Here is a 17,827-nt window from a genome sequence, read left to right on the forward strand (position 1 = left end):
GAGGAGAGGTACCCACGGAGACGGAGGCGCTGTGTCTGAGATCGAGGACACGAGGTTGGACGCGAAGTGCGGATTGACCTCGGTTAACGGCACCGGTGAAGAAGTAGAGAACCCTGGAGACGGAAAAGCTGTTCCTACGGTCGGAGCAGCGAGAGTATGCTCGAGGAGCGTACTGACCTCGGAGGACGGAGCCGCTAAAGAGGTGTAAGACTCCGGAGACGGAGGCTTCGTTCTTATACTCGGAGCCGCGAGAGTGGGGGCGAGGTGCGAACTGACCTCTGAGGTCGGGATCTCGGACGCGGTAGAGGATTCCAAAGACGGATGCTCCGGAGGAGGTGTGTCCTCATGCAAGACCGAGTGGTGACGCTTGTTACACACGCGGCAAAAATATTTACTCGGACAGTCTCGGAGGGCATGACTCAAGCAATTGAAGCAGCGAGAAAACCTTTGGACGAGGTTGCGACGGCGTTTGGCACTTCGCGCCTTGAGTTTCGGACACGACCTGAAAATATGAGAAGCCCGATAAATGGGGCATGGAGGACGCGAAGTCGTGGAGGGTTGCGTTGCGATCGCGGCGTGAACGCGCGAGGAACCGTCTGCAAGTCGTGACGAGACGCGTTCAGGAAGCGTGGAGAGCGAGGAATCCGAATTTTCCGCAAACTTTTCGGGATCACGAGCGCGACAGTCGATGGAAGACTGAGTGTCGAACGACCGTGGAATCAACTGATTCCCGAAGACCGACGGACACGGTTGTCCGTCGCCTGGCAACTCGGTCGGACTTACGGCGTCGCTGGTCAGCTCGTTGAGTTGGGTCCGCATAAACGTAATCGCGTCCAAGTAGGCTTTCGCCGTTGCAGCGAAATGGTTCTCCCTGAAGTACGGGAGCTTCGCTCGTTCCTCCGGTGTGATGGCGACGAGGAGTTGCGTGTACCCGGCGACGAACCTACTCCACTGGAACTTGAGATGATCGATCCTAATCTGCAACAAGGTCGGTGTCCAATTGTTCTTCCCCAGCTTCTTTAGGTTAGCGACGGCACGTTCTATAGAATGCTGCTGCTGCAGCTGATGGCCGAGGTTGTTCGCCATGAGGAACAAATCTCGAGCACCTCGTCACTTGCCGATTCACTGCACGATCCGGCTCGAAGAACCAAAAATGTTCGGCGTTGACCTAAGGTCTGAAGCGCCTGATGCTGGGACCGCGCAGCAATGCGCGCGCGAGGAAAAGGCGAGGATAAGGTTCGGTGATGAAGAGTAAATCGAGCTGATATTCACACTGCGCTTTATTAAAAAAAGGTGGTTGTTTAGGTTCGCTTGACGGAATTGGAGATCTTGCGACGTGCTGGCCGTTGCCTTTGAGCGCGACGGACGATCTTGAATGATCCTTTTCACGAGGACCACCGCGAGCGGAGATCTTGAACGCGTGCGATCGGAGATCTTCTCGCGAGGCAAAGCACGCAACGCGACGCGATGACAATTGAACCAACGATCGAGAAAACCCGAAAGAATTGGATAGAAGATACAATAGTGTAGAGACGAGCAAAGATTTTAACTTGTATGTATGAAGAACTGAACAGACGCCGCTCCGCCAAGGGAGAGCCTATATATATTCGGCGAACGACTAGACGTGGTCGTACGCGATTGGCGCAAGATCGATCGCATGACCCTGAGCACCGAAACCGTTCGGGATTCAAATCGTGGTAACTGACAGTGGTAACGACAGCGCGTGCTTGTCAACATTGGCGAAAAAGTGCTGTCTTCGACGGTTAGCAACGCGGATGGTAATTTCCACAATTTGAACCCCGAATCTTGAACACGAAGCGTTCGCGGAGTAAATAATTTCGGAGAAAGCGATCTCGAGGCTAGTTTGTTTTGATTACAGTCATGCTGGATAATCATCGACCACAAGAACAGAGAGGAATGTAAATCTTTGCCAGAAGAGCAACTTTTTTTCCACTTTCAGCATGAAATCCTTGCGCAATAGGAAAAAGATATAATCGGCCTCGAATTTCACCTGTCCAGCGCGAAACACGAATATTCTGATTTACGCCTCCCATTAATCTTGGGTTCATTTGTTATCGAGCTTTAATTAGCAGTCTATTCATTAAGTAAAATTCATTGTCCGTTTCGAAGAAAATTGAGATTCATGAATAACGCGAGCTGTATGGCATTTTGCGAAAGTATGATCAAGGGCCATTGATCCCAGAGATCAACGAAACGGAGATCAGTTCTTGGATAAAATTTTTCCAAACGTTGCAATTTGGTTCTTGGCTAAAAATAACATGTACAAATGAAATTATGAGTACAATGAATGCGTCAAACTGAAAACTGCAGGACTTTATGCATACTTTATGCAACTACATACATCTGAGGACCGTGTGGGGGTGAAGTAACAAAATGTTAACATCGATTAAAAATTAATTAGACTCGACACCGATGATATATCGAGTACAATTATTCCTGCAGCAGGTAATGCGAGGGCACGCTCCTTCCTGCGGCCGCGTGCTGGCTTTTAATTAAACAGCGCCGACGGAAAACGGTTTAATTCGTTACGACTTTCCCGGACGATAAACGCGGCGTATAATGGAAATCTAATTGAAATGTGGCTCTATCACATCCTCGGACATGCTGTTTAACCGTCGTCGTAATATTCCCGGACGGACAGCTATGCAAAATTCCTGCGACGCTGGATAAATGTTTGAAAGGCTCTTTTGATCCAGAAGCTTGAAAAATTTGACTTTCTGCACTTTCTAGTTGCAGCATCAACTTCACATTTTGAGAGAAAAATCCAGGAACATTGCAACAACTTCAAGAAATATGTATTCATATATTTTTATTTTTTATTATGCCAAATGCAAAAAAGCCTGACAAATCGAAATTCGAAACTCCGTCAGTTTGTTAACTCATGAGATATTTTACAGTCGGTGTACAAAGTATTCGTACACATTTTAAAATCGAATAACTTTTTCAAAACTGGACCCAATAGCTTGAGTTTTTTTCAGACGTTAGGAGGATTAGTTAACTGGCTAATGTGTAAATAATTTTTTTTTAATTGTTATTGGTCGCAATTGCGGAGGAAAAAGGAAAGGTTTCTTAATTTTTTTAATTTAGTTTTCACGATTTTTAAATTTCTTATCTGTGTCTGTAATGAAAATTTGAAACATGTATATTGTAAATCTAATTGTAAGTTAGTTCTATACATGTACAAAGTTTCATTGAAATCGGTTGACGCGTAAAAAAGCTATGGGCATTGTAAGATGTAAAAATCATTGAATTTAGGGTTTGCGATTCATTTAATTCTTAGATTCTTACAATTTTTGCTATTTTCAATCAATTATATTTCATAAGAACCTTGATCGATTTCGATGAAACTTTGTACATGTATAGAACTGACTTAAATTTACAAAATACATGTTTTAAAATTTCATTACAGGCACAGATAAAAAATAACCTTTACTTTTTCCTCCGCAATTGCGACCAATAACAATTTTTTAAAAAATTATTTACACATTAGCTAAAAGTTATTCGTATTCAAAATGTGTACGAATACTTTGTACACCGACTGTACGTCTTTCAGTACATTCGGTAGCTGTGTTCACAATAAATTAAAATGCCACTTCAATATTTAATTTCAGACCGATGGAATCGTGTCAGCCTATTAGGAACATTTTTATAAACTCGATAATGCTCAGCTGAGCTCGAGGCACTAGGAGAAGGGTGTGGATGAATTTTGGAGACATTTAAGCACTGATTACTAGGGGCGAGGAGCGCACGAGGGTTCAACATTCTTCCTTGCGTTTCGCATTCCGGGCGGGACATTTTTACTGCTCGGCTTCCGCGGCTTATCTCGATCCCGGGCGAAAATATTAATGAAGTCCACGTTCTCCTGCAATTAGTGTCACCGGGCCGGCGCCGTTTCAGCCGCGTGTGTTCTACAATGTAGATTTTAACGGGGTGTCTACGATCGGCCGAGCTTGACCAGTGAAAGGCGCGCGAGCGTTTCTTTCGTTGAAAATATCACGGATCGCATACACGATATCGAAATTATCCGATAAACGGGTTCACCGACAGGAACGGCCGTAAACCAGGGGAGTTGATGCGGGTATCATTGCCAGCCGCAAACGGTAAGCGGCGATTTTCGTGCGAAAATCCGCCTGGATAGTTCCTGTTACACTAATGCAATTTACACTTGCCGACTATTTTACGGCCGATCATATACAACCGCCGTATTCCGTTTTATACTTGGTGAAATTAATACCGTCGCTGATCAACTTTCCTTCCATTGCCTTTTTTGATGCTGGCGAACTATCATCCAAAAGTATCTTTAAGATTTTTATTAATTTGCAGTTCATTTTAAGAATTGGTTTTCTAACGGTTCAGCTCATTCAGCAACGATGTCATCACAGAAATGAATTTCTAAATTCTTGCTAGATTAATGTTAATCCAATTAATGTGATTAATTTTTATATCTAGATGAAAAGTAGAAGTACAAAATAATGAACAGAGTTTACGGCCAAGCCTAATCAACTATCACGCGTAACTGGCTGAAATTCACACTCCAATCCTTTCGAACTGAAATTGGTTAGCAGACCAGAACGAACGCTGAAAAGCACTTGTTACTGTGATTTACATGTACCAGCTAACGTTAAACACTAGTACATATTTTACTGTGAGAAGAATAATTTCTCAATGAACATAACAGGTCCTTAGAACTGATGAAAAGTGATACATAAACAAACTAAAAATATTGTTAAAATGTGATGGAAGTACCTGGGAAGGTCTACATTAAATTTTCCACGTACATTCCCGAGTATATTCACCCGTTTTCGGTCTTGTGCCAGTTGCGAAGCCCCCGGCACGCATATTCGAGGCAAGTCGCCCGCCGGGACGGCCATTTATTTTCAAGGCAGTGGCATGAAATGTTTGAATCCAATTTGCTCGCTCCAGATCGTGGTTTATTCCGTAGACGATGGAGTATACGTCGAGGATCATAGAAAACCAGATACGGTTTGCAGGACAAACCAGATTCAAGACGGACCACCACCGGCACGTTTCTGTGGTCCGTGCACCGCGCGTGTCCGTTTCGAAATTTCTTCGTTCTCGGTTCGGTATGATAATTCAGCTGGAAAGGTAGCTCGGCGTCGGCTAAACCAAGAGAGTCCGTCGAGCATAGAGCGAACGTTATTGGGCTTAACCATGTTCACCGGGAGTTGATTACCTGGCAAACGTGGGAGTCGCCGGGATAATCGCATCTCTGGACATTTCAGGTTCCCGATTTGGTATGACTCCTGACGGTCCAATTTCGTTCGCCTCGATGATTGCTCCCTTCAATCTCCGACAGGAAATTCCGAGGAGCTCTCTCTGTCTAGACCTCCAGAAAGCGTCGCACGTCGCGTCGATCGCCTCCTGAAAACCCATTCGAACCGTGAGTATATTTCTAGAACGAACTCGCCGCCGAAACTTCGTTTCGAGAATCGAGTCGGGGAACGTTTATAAAATTGTTCGTTTCTGTCACGGAACCGGCAATATCGGCTATAATGTAGCGGCGCGAAGATGTGCGAGCCTGTTTCAGTTTGGCACGCCGATTTATTGAGAAATTTGGCCGCTGTATCGAACCCGCAGAACATTAACTTTGCGATAAAATCATGTGATGACAGACCGCGCGGAAATTCGGCAGCGTGCGCTGTTTCTATTTTCTGATAACAGATAAATTCGCGCAGGTTTGTGCTGCTCGAACAGTGCCCAAGGCGACGAAATCGAGCAGATGTAATAATAGCTCCCTTAAACATAAAAATTAAGATCCATTTAGTACAGAACATTTGATGATGATGCAGGTAAGATACGGAAAGATGGAGAAATCGATTAGCGAGCCTATACAGGGTGACAAGAAATAACGGAGTTAAACATTTCTTATTATAATTCTGTCAAATCGACGAATTTTGAAAAACCAAATGATAACAACCATAACATAGACCTTTAGTATTTATATATTTAAGAAGTTTCGAAGTGGCCACCCTTTGAGCCGATTCAGAGGCTCAAACGTGTTTTGAAATTTTCTGCTATGGGCCGCAGCTCTTCTGGCGTCATTCGGTCCCACACCCGGCGCAGAGATTTTTTCAGCGACTCGAAACTTTTATGGGGCTGAGCACAAGCCCTGGCCTCCAAAATCGACCAAACGCTGGAGTTCATAGAGTTGAGATCCGATGAGTACGGCGGCCATTCCGCAGATGTGATGAAACCTGGAAAATGGGATTTGCTATGGTTTTTGTGGATCAAGGGGTCAAAATCAACCAAGAAGTGTATCGACGGGACATTCTCGAAGCCGTCGTACTTCTGTGGGCCCAACAGCACCTCGGCAATCCGGAATGGACGTTACAGCAGGATTCCGCGCCGGCCCACAGGGCGAAAACGACTCAGGAGTGGTGCAAAGCCCATTTTCCAGGTTTCATCACATCTGTGGAATGGTCGCCGTACTCACCGAATCTCAAACCGATGGACTACAGCGTGTGGTCGATTTTGGAGGCTAGGGCCTGTGCTCGGCCCCATAAAAATTTGGAGTCATTGAAAAAATCTCTGTACCAGGAGTGGAACCGAATGACGCCAGAAGAGCTGCGGCCCATTGCCGAAAATTTCAAGACACGTTTGAGCCTCTGTATCGGCGCAAAGGGTGGCCATTTCGAAACTTCTTAAATGTATGAATACTAAAGGTCCATGGTACGGTTGTTGTTATTTGGTTTTTCAAAATTCGTCAATTTGACAGAATTATAATAAGTAATGATTAACTCCGTTATTTCTTGTCACCCTGTAATTCCGAATATACGTATGTATCTTCTTTCTGTAGTCTACGGTGTTATAATCGAAAAGGCGATCAGCATAAGAGTCGAACCGCGGAACGCATAAGCGGTCCCGAACAACGGAATACAGAATGACGTGAACACGAGCGGGAATTTATCAAATTAGCATACAGGTGCACTTTTCGTAAGAGTGAACGGAAAATTAAGCTTGCGCTTGTAGACACGACGTAAATGACTGGCTGCCAAGAATGTTGACATTCGTTAACCTCAGCTCGCACCCAGAGAACATATTCTTAATTATTATTTATCGGCCCGTTTATTATTTTCAGCTTCCATGTAAATGGTCCATTAACGGTTTACGACCCGTTAAAGCCGCGATTAATCTGCCCGGGAGAGGTCGGAGTTGCGAAAACCGTGAAAAATTATCCCCGGTGAATATCGGCAGCAAACATTTCTCATGCAAAAGAAAAAACAATTTTATATAAACACAGAGATATGTTCAAATAAATAAATAATGAAAAAGAGATCAGTCTTCTATGTTACAAATATATTTTCAATATTTAAGTCGCAGTAATAGAAAAAAATTAGAGTACCGATGATTTTAAGTTCGAAAAGAAATTTAATTGATCACGAAAACTGTGGGTTTGCAGACTCCCTTTCTTTCCACTGCCCCGTGAACATTCCTCGCAGCTCGCATGGGCGTGCACTTGATTGCAGTCGGCCAGGGGCTCGATCGATACTGCAAACAGCCGAAAGCCGTATGCTTCGCTCTCGGACTTTCCCGGTTTTCACCGAGCCATAGCAATCGCTAGGGTTAAAGGATAGAACACTTCGTTTAGCGAACGACACTCGGTGCCGCGCGCGGCTTCGATTCAATCAATTAAACATTTCATTTCGTGTTGTGGCAGTCTTTTTATTGAACTTCAGTTTTATCTTCTGGAGCACAGTTTTGTTTTCGACGGCGCGTTCAACCGATCGGAAACGCACGCCATCTGACCAAGGAGTGCACTTAGTTGATAAAAATCGACCGGTATAGATCGCATGTTCTTCTTCCCGAAGACAAATCTGAAGAACGCTCGCGTGATGTGTTGCCGAGCTGCATCGTTGCCAATGTCCACCCGGATAATCGTACTGCTTAGTCGTCACCGCCAGTCATCACTTCCATGAACTCTGGAACAGACAGTAAAGCTTGTTCACAGAAAATCGATTTACTAAAATCAATTTAGTCAGGAATTGTCTTTAATATCTGGTAGCTTTCGTTAAAGAAGAATTTCTTTACTGAACTAACAACGATTCTTGAATATCAGTCTCGAAGACACAGGAGATAAGAAATGATTTGGTTAATATACTACACGGAGAAATAATTGATTATAAATAGACAGCGCCAGGTGGCGATATTCGCCTCGAGGTGCCACGTAGATAGCCGGAAGCAAGCGGCGATGATGTTTGGTCTCGGAGCCCGGACACGACACGCGTTAATTAATTAAGGAACTGATAGATTCTTGGCAAGCGAAGCCGTGGGTTCCCTGTAATTTTCAGCGTGCGATACTTGCCGCGATCTGGCGTTAGTTGTTGCTGGCATACGGTCGCCCGGTCGCCACGGAAATTAATTTGATCCACGTGTCATGAAAATTCTAGGTTACAGCTCACCGTCGAAGTCGAGGGTTCCGGAGCCGTCGGCGTCAATTTCCTCGATCATCATGTCGAGCTCCGCCGGCGTCAGTTTGTCGTCCAGCTCGTGGAGAATGTCGCGGAACACGTCGGTGGTGATGTAGCCATTACCCTCTTTGTCGTACAACCGGAAAGCTTCGCGCAACTCTTGTTGCATCGCCTCGGCATCCTCCTCCACCAAGAACCTCGCAGCTAGCGTGCAGAACTCTTCGAATTCCAGTAGACCGGATCCTATGAGAATTTAAATATGATGTTACTGTTCCACATCAATTATGCACTTCATTGACCATTGGCGATTTCAATCTGAAAATCATTCTTCTACGTCGTCTTTTTAAGTCAAATTTGTCGAATTTTTAACTTTGAACATTTTTCCTCCTTTAATTGCATGGAATTTTTCTTAGACCTGTTTGTTATCAAAGTCGGATTGAAATAATTGGTTAAATTGCGTGAATAACTGCCGACCTGTGTTCCAGGTTTATTATTTGAGACGGTCTCTTAAGTTTTTCATGAAACTTCGAATCAAGTGGAACATTGTTATTTACCATCTTCGTCAACTTCATTGATGATTTCCTTCAGAGTCTTCTCGCTGAGCTCATAACCCAACATGGTCAATATCGTTCCCACCATGTCTGTGCCGATGCTGCCTTTCTTGTCGTGATCGAAGGCATCGAAGGCTTTCTTCAGAACTGCAATAGAACAACTCCAATTAACGTTTATGACGAGCACCGAGAACCATTTACGTGTATAGGAGAAACTGAGCTTAATTACGTACGGGCGATTTGGTCCTTGGTCAGATCATCCTGTAAGGATCAAACACGGAATCAATACACTTCCTTAGAAAAATTTTCTTTCAATATCAAAATTAGCAGAAGAAATGAAAGATTCTATCTCGAAATATTCAGAAAATCTTCAACTAGAATTCTGTCATTTTAATTCTAGAACTTTAAAGAAATTCTTTAAAAAATTGGACGTTGGTGTATTATGATTAATGATTGTTTTACTGATAACGCACCATGGCGATGAGGTTGTGAGGTGTTCACCGAGAAGTCAAGTCTTAACACACGATAGCGTCGGCGTCTTATCCGGGTATGCACCAGATTCTGGCTGTGGACTTCTGTTTTATGTGGGTATAACGATGATATTCTGGCACGTGATTGACCGTGTAATGTCTACGTAGGAACTCTAGCGGTTTTCAAAATTCATCGAGGACACTCCCCACCCTTCTTCCGCAGAAGAACAGCTTCGATTGTGTGAATTCCGAGGCAACGTACTCGATTTTGTAACTCTCTTCCTGTTGGCATCTTCGTTTCTTCTCTCGCGCGTGCGGTCGTTCTAAATGAGACAACGGATTTTAACCTGAACATCACACCACACAAATTCAGTTGTCTGAGTTAAGTCCCATCAAAATTATTTATAAGGATTTTAACGCACACTGTGTAAGCCGAGTAATGCAGAAGTGGTGCAAGCTAATTTTTAACCTACTTTATTGCCACATGTCGGGAGCTTAATGGTAATTCTGAAGAATAGTATTATTGTCTCTAGCTATAACTTCACAGTAGTTTGCAGTAAAACATTCTTTTATTATCTTCCATTAAATGGCTGGCAGTAAATTTAATTTTCTAATTTAATAACTTAATTACTCGTATGTTCTCCGGAGAAATTCATTTTTTGTTGCAGCAGAAACATAACTCTTCTATAACTTCTTCAAAACAAAATTATATGTAATCATTTTATTGAATTTTTAAACTGTGAAGTATTTTCATTTAAATAGCAGTTGCTCCTCCTACAATAAAAGTAGAAAATTTGAACTGTATTGAATATTTTCGTAAACTTGAATTTCTCTCGCATTCCAATCGATTGTGTTTTTAATTTTCCATCGTGCAGTGATTGAATTCTTCGAAGTACAATTTCTGAAAAATTGTATCGTCGCACAGTGCGTCGGCCAAGAGGGCAAAAATCAATATTTTTTAACAATGTATATCTGTTTACATGAATCTATTTAAAAAATACCATTTATTCATGAACATTCGCCAGAAAAAAAAACTGAACATCGACTGAAACAGAACATGTTCCTTCCGTCAGAATCCGACACGTCAATTTTTGTTGTATTATAACCTCAAGTACGCGCATAAAGGGAAAACATTATACAACATATTGTAAAGCGAAAAATTGAATAATTTGCGATGGATCATTTAGTTCAAGGTGTATACTAATTATTTTGGCTCCCTAGCGGTTCCTACAATTATTATTTATCGTATTTTATTGATTCAAAGTGATCCGTTTGTTAAAACGCGGAATCGAAAATTCTTATAACTCCGACGCACTGTGAAAAAAGACAATAACTATTTTAATATTTTACTATACGATTTGAACTTTTTTGGGAAGCTGGAGCAATTAGTTTACCACAGGATGTGAAAAGAAATTTTTTGAAAAATTGCAATTGATAGGAATTGTCGAAAAAATACTAAAAGTTGCATTCTACAACATTTTTTTGTAGATCTGTGTCAATTAAAAATATTCTGAAAATTTCGTCAAAATCGGTCGACGTTGCAATGAGCTACAAACGTTCAAAAAATGGTAAAAATTGCAGATTTTCACGATTTTCGGCCCATATCTAAGAATTCTTACATCTTTCAGTGCCTGTCATTTTTTCTTTCAAAGTGCATATAATTGACACAGACCTACAAAACGTACTTTTTAAATTTTCAATATAGACCCACATAAAAAGGTTGTAAAATACAACTTTTAGTATTTTTTCGACAATTCCGGTCAATTGCTATTTTCGAAAAAAATTTTGTTCACATACTGTAGTAAACTAATTGCTCTAGCTTCCCAAAAAAGTTCAAACCGTACAGTACAATATTAAAAAAGTTATCGTCTTTTTTAGAGCGTCCGAATATTAATTGCAGTAACTGTAGTTGCCGAAACAATTCGCCGGTGTAAAAGCATTGTTTCGCAAGTGACGGTAGCCGAATCTTTCGCGACGCATTGAGAATAGATGATTCACTATGATCACGGCGCATGGCGCGGCGGGGAAAAACGGCGCGACAATAGGTGAAGTTGGCTCACATCCGGACACAAAATCTGCCTTGAACACAATTCGACGTAATAACCGTGTGCAACATATTCTATCAGTCCATCTAATTATATGCTCGATAAAGTCTAGCATCGACCATTATATTTAGGAGGCATTAACACGTATCACAGCGTATTATTAACGTCCGGGTTAAACAGCTGCCACTGTTCGGACGACAAGCGTCGATTATAGTGATCCTGCTCCAATGTTACCCTTTTTACATGTTAACATTAATTGTGACACTGTTATATACATGACACGCTAATTTGTAAAATCTCGGATTCCGAGGACCACTTTTTCAGTCATGTTCGATATGAAACATGTCAGATAATTTAACACACAACTAATTGTAGTCGTTTAAAAACGAATTATCTCTTTACATAACGCGAGAAGAGAATACCGTTCCAACGCATAATTTTAGTTAATATTAACTCGTGTTCCCACTTTATTACTGCACATTACAACTACTTTCTGCTGTTCGTATGACATAATTACATTTTTAATTTCAACATATCGCGTAGGAAAGGACAGCTACAAATAAATATACACGTTGAATGTACGTATTTAATTATTTCATCACTTCTTGTCTGCGGTGCACGATTGAAATAAAGTTACACAATTACATCTTACATCGATTAATAGAAAAGACAGTTAGCGGGAGAATAAAGTACACAGATTGCATGTGCTATTTTTTTGGACGTTTATTATTTTTTCTCTTAATTGTACTTCACTTTCACATACCAGTGTAATCGCAGTTTAATCGTAATTACTTATGAGTATTATCACCTTCGAATGACAGTACGTTTCGCGGGCAAAGTACAAAATTTCGTAGCTCGAAGGAACACAACTCCACCGCAAGCATCAGACCTTCGGATCTCCGTGGGATTCGCTGTATCGCCGTCTCGAAGAGAAACTTCCATTCTCGGAGGATACAAGGAGAAACTCGGTTGCCGAAGGGGGGAAATCGCAACACCATGGAAACATCGATCTATATTCGTCAATATAAACCTGTCCCCGACGACGCCGCCAGCGTCCCGCTGCTCTGGTCCCGGTTAATTCCGGCATAGTTAGAAATACATTTTAGCCGATTGTGACTCCAAAAGCGACTGGGGACCCGGCAGAAATACTTTCTCAGCTATACAGAGAGCAGACCCGGCTCGGCTCGGCTCGGCGTTGCGATCATGCTCGTGGCAGACATCACCTACGAACCTTTAACTTCGTACTTTGCCAACGGCCACATACACCGCCGATAAATCGCAGTCTCCACGTGTAGAACAGGCGGGTCCATTGCTCGTGGACGTGGCCGACACGAGGGACCACGGTTCTCCGTGCCAAGCTGATCATTTAGCCTGTCATGACCTCCATGAATTCTGCAACAAGAGCAGTTGGTGATCCACCATGTCCGAGCGGAAAGTCAAACCGTTCGATCTCTTTCTCCCCATGAAACGCCTACCTTCGAAATCGAGTGTGCCAGATCCATCGGTGTCCACCTCCTCGATGATCATGTCAAGTTCCTCCGGGGACAGCGCGTCATCCAGCTCGTGGAGGATATCTCGGAACACGTCGGTCGTGATGTAGCCGTTCCCTTCCCTGTCGTACAACCGGAAAGCTTCTCTCAACTCCTGCTGCATCGCCTCCGTGTCCGTTTCCTCCTCCATGAACCGGGAGGCCAGCCCGCAGAACTCTTGGAAATTCATCTCCCCAGATCCTGTCACATATTTTTTTCATTCAGTAATTAACGCCCTCGTTTTCCGAGGAAAATTCGGAAAAGTTCGCAATTTAAGGACGTTTTGGAGGTACAATGGGAGACAAACGTACAATAAATTCGAAATCCATCAATATATTGGCAATGAAAGCCATTCACGAGTATATTCTGCATTAAGAAAATAGATTAATTCAAAAAGCTTTCGTTTAATTAGTGAACTTCATGTTATATTTATTTTTTAATCAAATTGTGTCTTCATATTATAAAAAATTGTAAGTGACTTTTGCGAATAATTGTACCCTCTGATTGAGATGACGATAAATTTGACGTTTTGTAACAGTTTATAATTTTTTGCTCTGTTTAGTGAATCCTAATAAATTTTGAACATAATTAATTACATAATTTTTACTATATATAAAAAAAGACTGGAGTTTCTAGTTGCGTTTTTTCAAGGTTTAAGTAGGGTTTGAAGTGGAATTTTATGAATTCTCTACAAGAAGATGTGTTAAAATGTGCAAACTTTAAGTTGCTATAATTCTTAAACGGTGCAGTGAATCGAACCCGAACTTTGGTAATTGTATTAATTTAGTAAGAATTATATCTTGTAAAATTTTCAAAAATTTTGTTGAGTTTTTATATACCTCCAGAATGCATTATACCTCATGCATTTAAAGACACGATGTGTCTTCAACAAATTTTAGAAGAAAATGAATGATGATAGGCGAAAATAATAAAAATTTTTCTACCAGCAGTATGTACTCGGTGACGGCGTTCGAGCAGCACGACGGTAATTAAAATAATGAGGCACGCGTGTAAATAATTAATCTCAACCGTGTTCTCTTTTAATTTAATCGTAACTCGAGATTGAATATAATAAAACGGCACGCTATCAATTTTCGTTTAATAACATCGCCTTCGGGACTCGGTTTTTTCACGCTTTCCTTTCCTAATAATTGTAGTATATCTACTTTCTTGTTTTCTATCTTTCGCAACGAAGTCAATTACGGTTACTGTAATTATTAAATTACCCAAGTTATACCGGTTTCGCACCAGAGCCGGTGTGCTCTGTCGTGTGAGGAGCATACGAAAAATGCGCGCGACAGTGATCGGAACGAAGAAACCGCGCGCGCCGGAATGAAAAGGATTATAATTGCGGCGCGCCTGAGTAATCGCCGGGAAATCACCGGTGTACGTAATTGTACTCGCGTTTTATATCGTGTGTTTCTTTGTTTCCGTGAAACTATTGTCATTTCGGTATTTTAAGGTGCAATAAAACCCAATTCTTTTTGTTCGATGATCTTTTGCCATCTTTCTGGTAGCTTCACAATTCTGCGCTGATAAAACTTCTGGTACCAATCGACTAAAAACTGATGGAAGTGCGATTTCATTCATTGATATTCATTGATATTCATTGATATGCGTTGCTTGAATAAACTAATTGGGTTTTATTTCACTTTAAAATACCGAAGTTACTTTCTTGCCAGCAATACAAAGAATGCTGGCTACACGTACCGAATGGATCGAACTCGGCGATGACGGTGTTCAGCTGTTCGGTTGGGATCTTCATACCCATCATTCCCAGGATGGTCCCGACCATGTCGGTGTTAATGGCTTCTTTCTTCTCGGGGTCGAAGGCGTCGAAACCCATCTTGAGTTCTGTAACCAAGGAATCGATCAACGATTTAAGTATATTTAAACCAGGCCTGGCCAACGCGCGGCCCTGGCTAAGACGATTTTATATTTCTATTGAAACTTTTGTTTCTTGTTGTATGTATGCAAAAAATACTAAATAAACGAAGTGTCATTGTTATAATGCGCAAGTGCGACAATAAACTCCAGTTCTATATGTATTTGATATCTTTGATATAATTGAGTTACAGTGCAACAATGAAATGAAACAAATTTTTGCATTCACATCAAAATTTAATTTTTACATTACTTATATTACATCCGAGAGATATTCCAACTGAAGATATTTTGCACAACGAATTGTAAGTGGTATTGGATCCACATATGTTTGTGAAACATTTTATTCGAAGATGAAATTTACAAAGTGTTCATCACGTGCTTCATTAACTGATGCCAATTTAGAGAACCAGCTAGCAAAAGATGTGCAACGTCGAAAGGATAAACAAATATCATCTCATTCATTAAGACTCGAGAGTTAATTATATTGAATCATAGTATAACAATAAAGTTTTATTCATTTTGTATTTGTATTACATTTTTTAAAAGCATGTTTACCCAAAGTGCGGCCCGCTGTAACGTTACGCGTCATCAAAGTGGCCCGTGAAACCACTTGGGTTGGCCAGGCCTGATTTAAACCGTACAATTGCTAAATTGATTCAATTCGGAAAATTGATGAAATAGTATACATTAATTCTCAGAAGTTCTTTCACGACGATTATTACGAGTTCTCTCAAAAACACGATTATTAAGAATAAAATTCTAAACGTCCAAAAACTTGATAGGTTGCTAATCGACTTGGTTCAATTGTCTCGTCGACAGAAAATTTATTGTGTATCGAGGAACTTACGCGCAATTTGGTCCTTGCTCAGTTGGATTTCATCCTATAAAATAGAAGAAAAAATTGCCTTAGCATCCTCACACAAACGAATAACATCACTTTTAATATAAAACGAGTTAGAATAGTAGAAGCGCCGAAGGAATGCAGAACGAGTAACTGGAACAATTCCTGCCATTTGTGCCATAAATTGATAAGCCGCAAACGGCAAGAATTCTGGCGTTACTCAATAGGCAACAGTAATATCGAATATCATAAACATAGTCGCACTCGGACGTAATTGGTGCGTGACATAAAATTTCGATTATTAAATAAATCCGGTCTGAAACGCGCAGAGAGTAGAACCTGTTTCGCAGTTCGAATATCGGGCTTAGAATGATAATTACCATGTCGAAAGTGTTTCGTTCGAACTAATCACGGTATCACCGAAGTAAATGATTAACGGTTCCCTTCGGAGCAATCGCGTTTGAACAACTTACTGTACCGATGAAAATGTCACACTGAGCCTTAGTAAACTAATTAGTAGAGCTGCATGGACGCAACCCCGCATTCTTATTAGCGTCAATAGGTAATCACCAATCATCTCTCGACTTGAAGGCACTATAAAAAGATTCTTAATCTGGACCCTTTCATGGTACAGTCTTTGCGAAACGTTCTATTGTCGCAACAATTGAATGACTGATACCGCCTCGATGTATCAATCGACTATTGTCTCTTATTACGCCTCTCCTTACACGCTGCTCGGAGCCGGCGATCAGATAAATTACTATCTAGATTACCAATTTAGCGGGCCGCTTTCTTTTTTTAGTGCAAGTCATAGGATTTGAACAACCACATAGATGTAACCATTGTGTCGCGTGCAGTAATCGTAGATCCTCGATGATGTGCTTCAATGGCGTAATTTATTTTTTGCTGATAAATGATTGATTCATTTATTTTATATTCACATCAAAATGCCTGCAAAATCAAAGTAATTTAATGAACGGAACCTCCGCTAATTATTGCATTTAGCAGAAAGACAATTATTTCTTCCGATAATTGACATTAATCAAAGAGACATCAATTTTATTTCTGTTTGAAAAGTTCTATGACGAAGCTTTTCTAGCGATTTTGCGATGGTATTGCGGAAATCGCTCGAAAGGTCGCGAAGTGGTTTTGTTCGGCGTTGTTTACAAATCGGGAAGCCTGTTCGCTGCAAAGTGGGAAACGCGGGCTTGTTACGTCGCGGTTACATCATCCGGCAATGTCAAGCTCATGCGAATCCGGAACTGTGATTGGCAACGCGGCGGGTAGAAAGCCAGTGATGCGTCCCCGCAGTATAGCCGGTCATTTCCACTAGCACGCGACACGGCCGTGCGTGAAAACGGTTATACTGATTGCGCCGGGTCCACCGTACAGCAGTTTGATATTGGCATTGCGTCCTTTTAGAGAATTGCAGTGGATTGCCAGCGGGGCGAACGTGTAAAAAAGCTCACCTGGCAGCCGCCACGGAGGACGGGACCGCGCGCTAAGTGACCTCCTTAGCCAATCAGATAGAGCTTCGACGTTAGAGCCGAACTACTGACCTAATCATTAAAAATAAACGGTGCCGGAGGGCTGACCGCTGATAGGAATCATCGCTTCGTTCGACGGTGTTGACTTATCCACTATATCGGGCGACGTTCTAAAGGAAATTCCTTCGCAGTTACTTGCTTGCTAGAATTACCCGTTCGAAATGACCTTGTCATCATGCTTTGCGTGAACTTGATGTGTTTTTAAAATACGGTGCTTTTATGTTTAGCGGATTGATAAAGTATTTGTACATTCTGTTTTTTGGATTTAAAGCGTCAAAGCATTTTTGTATAAGATCATAGAATTAATTGATTTATTTATACGCATGCAACAATAGAAGTCAAGCGAAGTATTTCTGGTGTTAAAGTCGGAAAGAAACGAGACGCAAAGGCGTCGCTTATTCAAATATTTAAATATACTTTAAATAGCAGTGGTAAAAGAAAGAAAGAAATTGTTGAGAAACATTGAAGCAAAATATAATTGAAATCAGATCTCTAAACCCAATGAAA

At 41.5% G+C, this 17,827-nt stretch overlaps 3 protein-coding genes across 3 annotated transcripts; all 3 read right to left on the bottom strand.

Moving 5' to 3' along the window:
• Window positions 1–239: 239 nt before the first annotated feature.
• On the bottom strand, window positions 240–1,588 carry LOC143208030 (uncharacterized). Its single transcript, XM_076422049.1, has 2 exons — window positions 784–1,588; window positions 240–502 (listed from the first exon to the last, which is right to left on the bottom strand). The coding sequence occupies exons 1-2, from the start codon at window positions 1,084–1,086 to the stop codon at window positions 392–394; spliced, it is 414 nt and encodes a 137-aa protein (XP_076278164.1). The 5' UTR covers window positions 1,087–1,588; the 3' UTR covers window positions 240–391.
• Window positions 1,589–7,678: 6,090 nt separating this feature from the next.
• Tpnciiia (troponin C type IIIa) lies at window positions 7,679–9,607 on the bottom strand. The gene is made up of 5 exons (XM_076421950.1): window positions 9,475–9,607; window positions 9,235–9,262; window positions 9,005–9,148; window positions 8,442–8,693; window positions 7,679–7,961 (listed from the first exon to the last, which is right to left on the bottom strand). Exons 1-5 carry the CDS (start codon window positions 9,475–9,477, stop codon window positions 7,927–7,929), a joined length of 462 nt encoding a protein of 153 aa, XP_076278065.1. The 5' UTR covers window positions 9,478–9,607; the 3' UTR covers window positions 7,679–7,926.
• Window positions 9,608–12,227: 2,620 nt separating this feature from the next.
• Tpnciiib (troponin C type IIIb) lies at window positions 12,228–15,932 on the bottom strand. Its single transcript, XM_076421951.1, has 4 exons — window positions 15,780–15,932; window positions 14,756–14,899; window positions 12,992–13,246; window positions 12,228–12,908 (listed from the first exon to the last, which is right to left on the bottom strand). The coding sequence occupies exons 2-4, from the start codon at window positions 14,889–14,891 to the stop codon at window positions 12,883–12,885; spliced, it is 417 nt and encodes a 138-aa protein (XP_076278066.1). The 5' UTR covers window positions 14,892–14,899; window positions 15,780–15,932; the 3' UTR covers window positions 12,228–12,882.
• Between the last annotated feature and the right edge of the window lie 1,895 nt (window positions 15,933–17,827).

This window comes from Lasioglossum baleicum, chromosome 4, assembly GCF_051020765.1.
Source record: "Lasioglossum baleicum chromosome 4, iyLasBale1, whole genome shotgun sequence".
NCBI classification, from domain to species: Eukaryota; Metazoa; Arthropoda; class Insecta; order Hymenoptera; family Halictidae; genus Lasioglossum; species Lasioglossum baleicum.

Bases quoted from the DNA above. Each gene is read 5' to 3' on its own strand.
- Tpnciiia (XM_076421950.1), bottom strand. The intron at 8,694-9,004 runs GTAAATAACAAT...AAATTCTCATAG, and splicing joins CAATGAAGTTGACGAAGATG to GATCCGGTCTACTGGAATTC. The intron at 7,962-8,441 runs GTGAGCTGTAAC...TGTCTGTTCCAG, and splicing joins CGGAACCCTCGACTTCGACG to AGTTCATGGAAGTGATGACT.
- Tpnciiib (XM_076421951.1), bottom strand. From the start codon at position 14,891: ATGGGTTTCGACGCCTTCGACCCCGAGAAGAAAGAAGCCATTAACACC. The intron at 13,247-14,755 runs GTACGTGTAGCC...AATATGTGACAG, and splicing joins CGCCGAGTTCGATCCATTCG to GATCTGGGGAGATGAATTTC. The intron at 12,909-12,991 runs GTAGGCGTTTCA...CTCTTGTTGCAG, and splicing joins TGGCACACTCGATTTCGAAG to AATTCATGGAGGTCATGACA.
- LOC143208030 (XM_076422049.1), bottom strand. From the start codon at position 1,086: ATGGCGAACAACCTCGGCCATCAGCTGCAGCAGCAGCATTCTATAGAA. The intron at 503-783 runs GTAAGTCCGACC...TCATATTTTCAG, and splicing joins ACGAGCTGACCAGCGACGCC to GTCGTGTCCGAAACTCAAGG.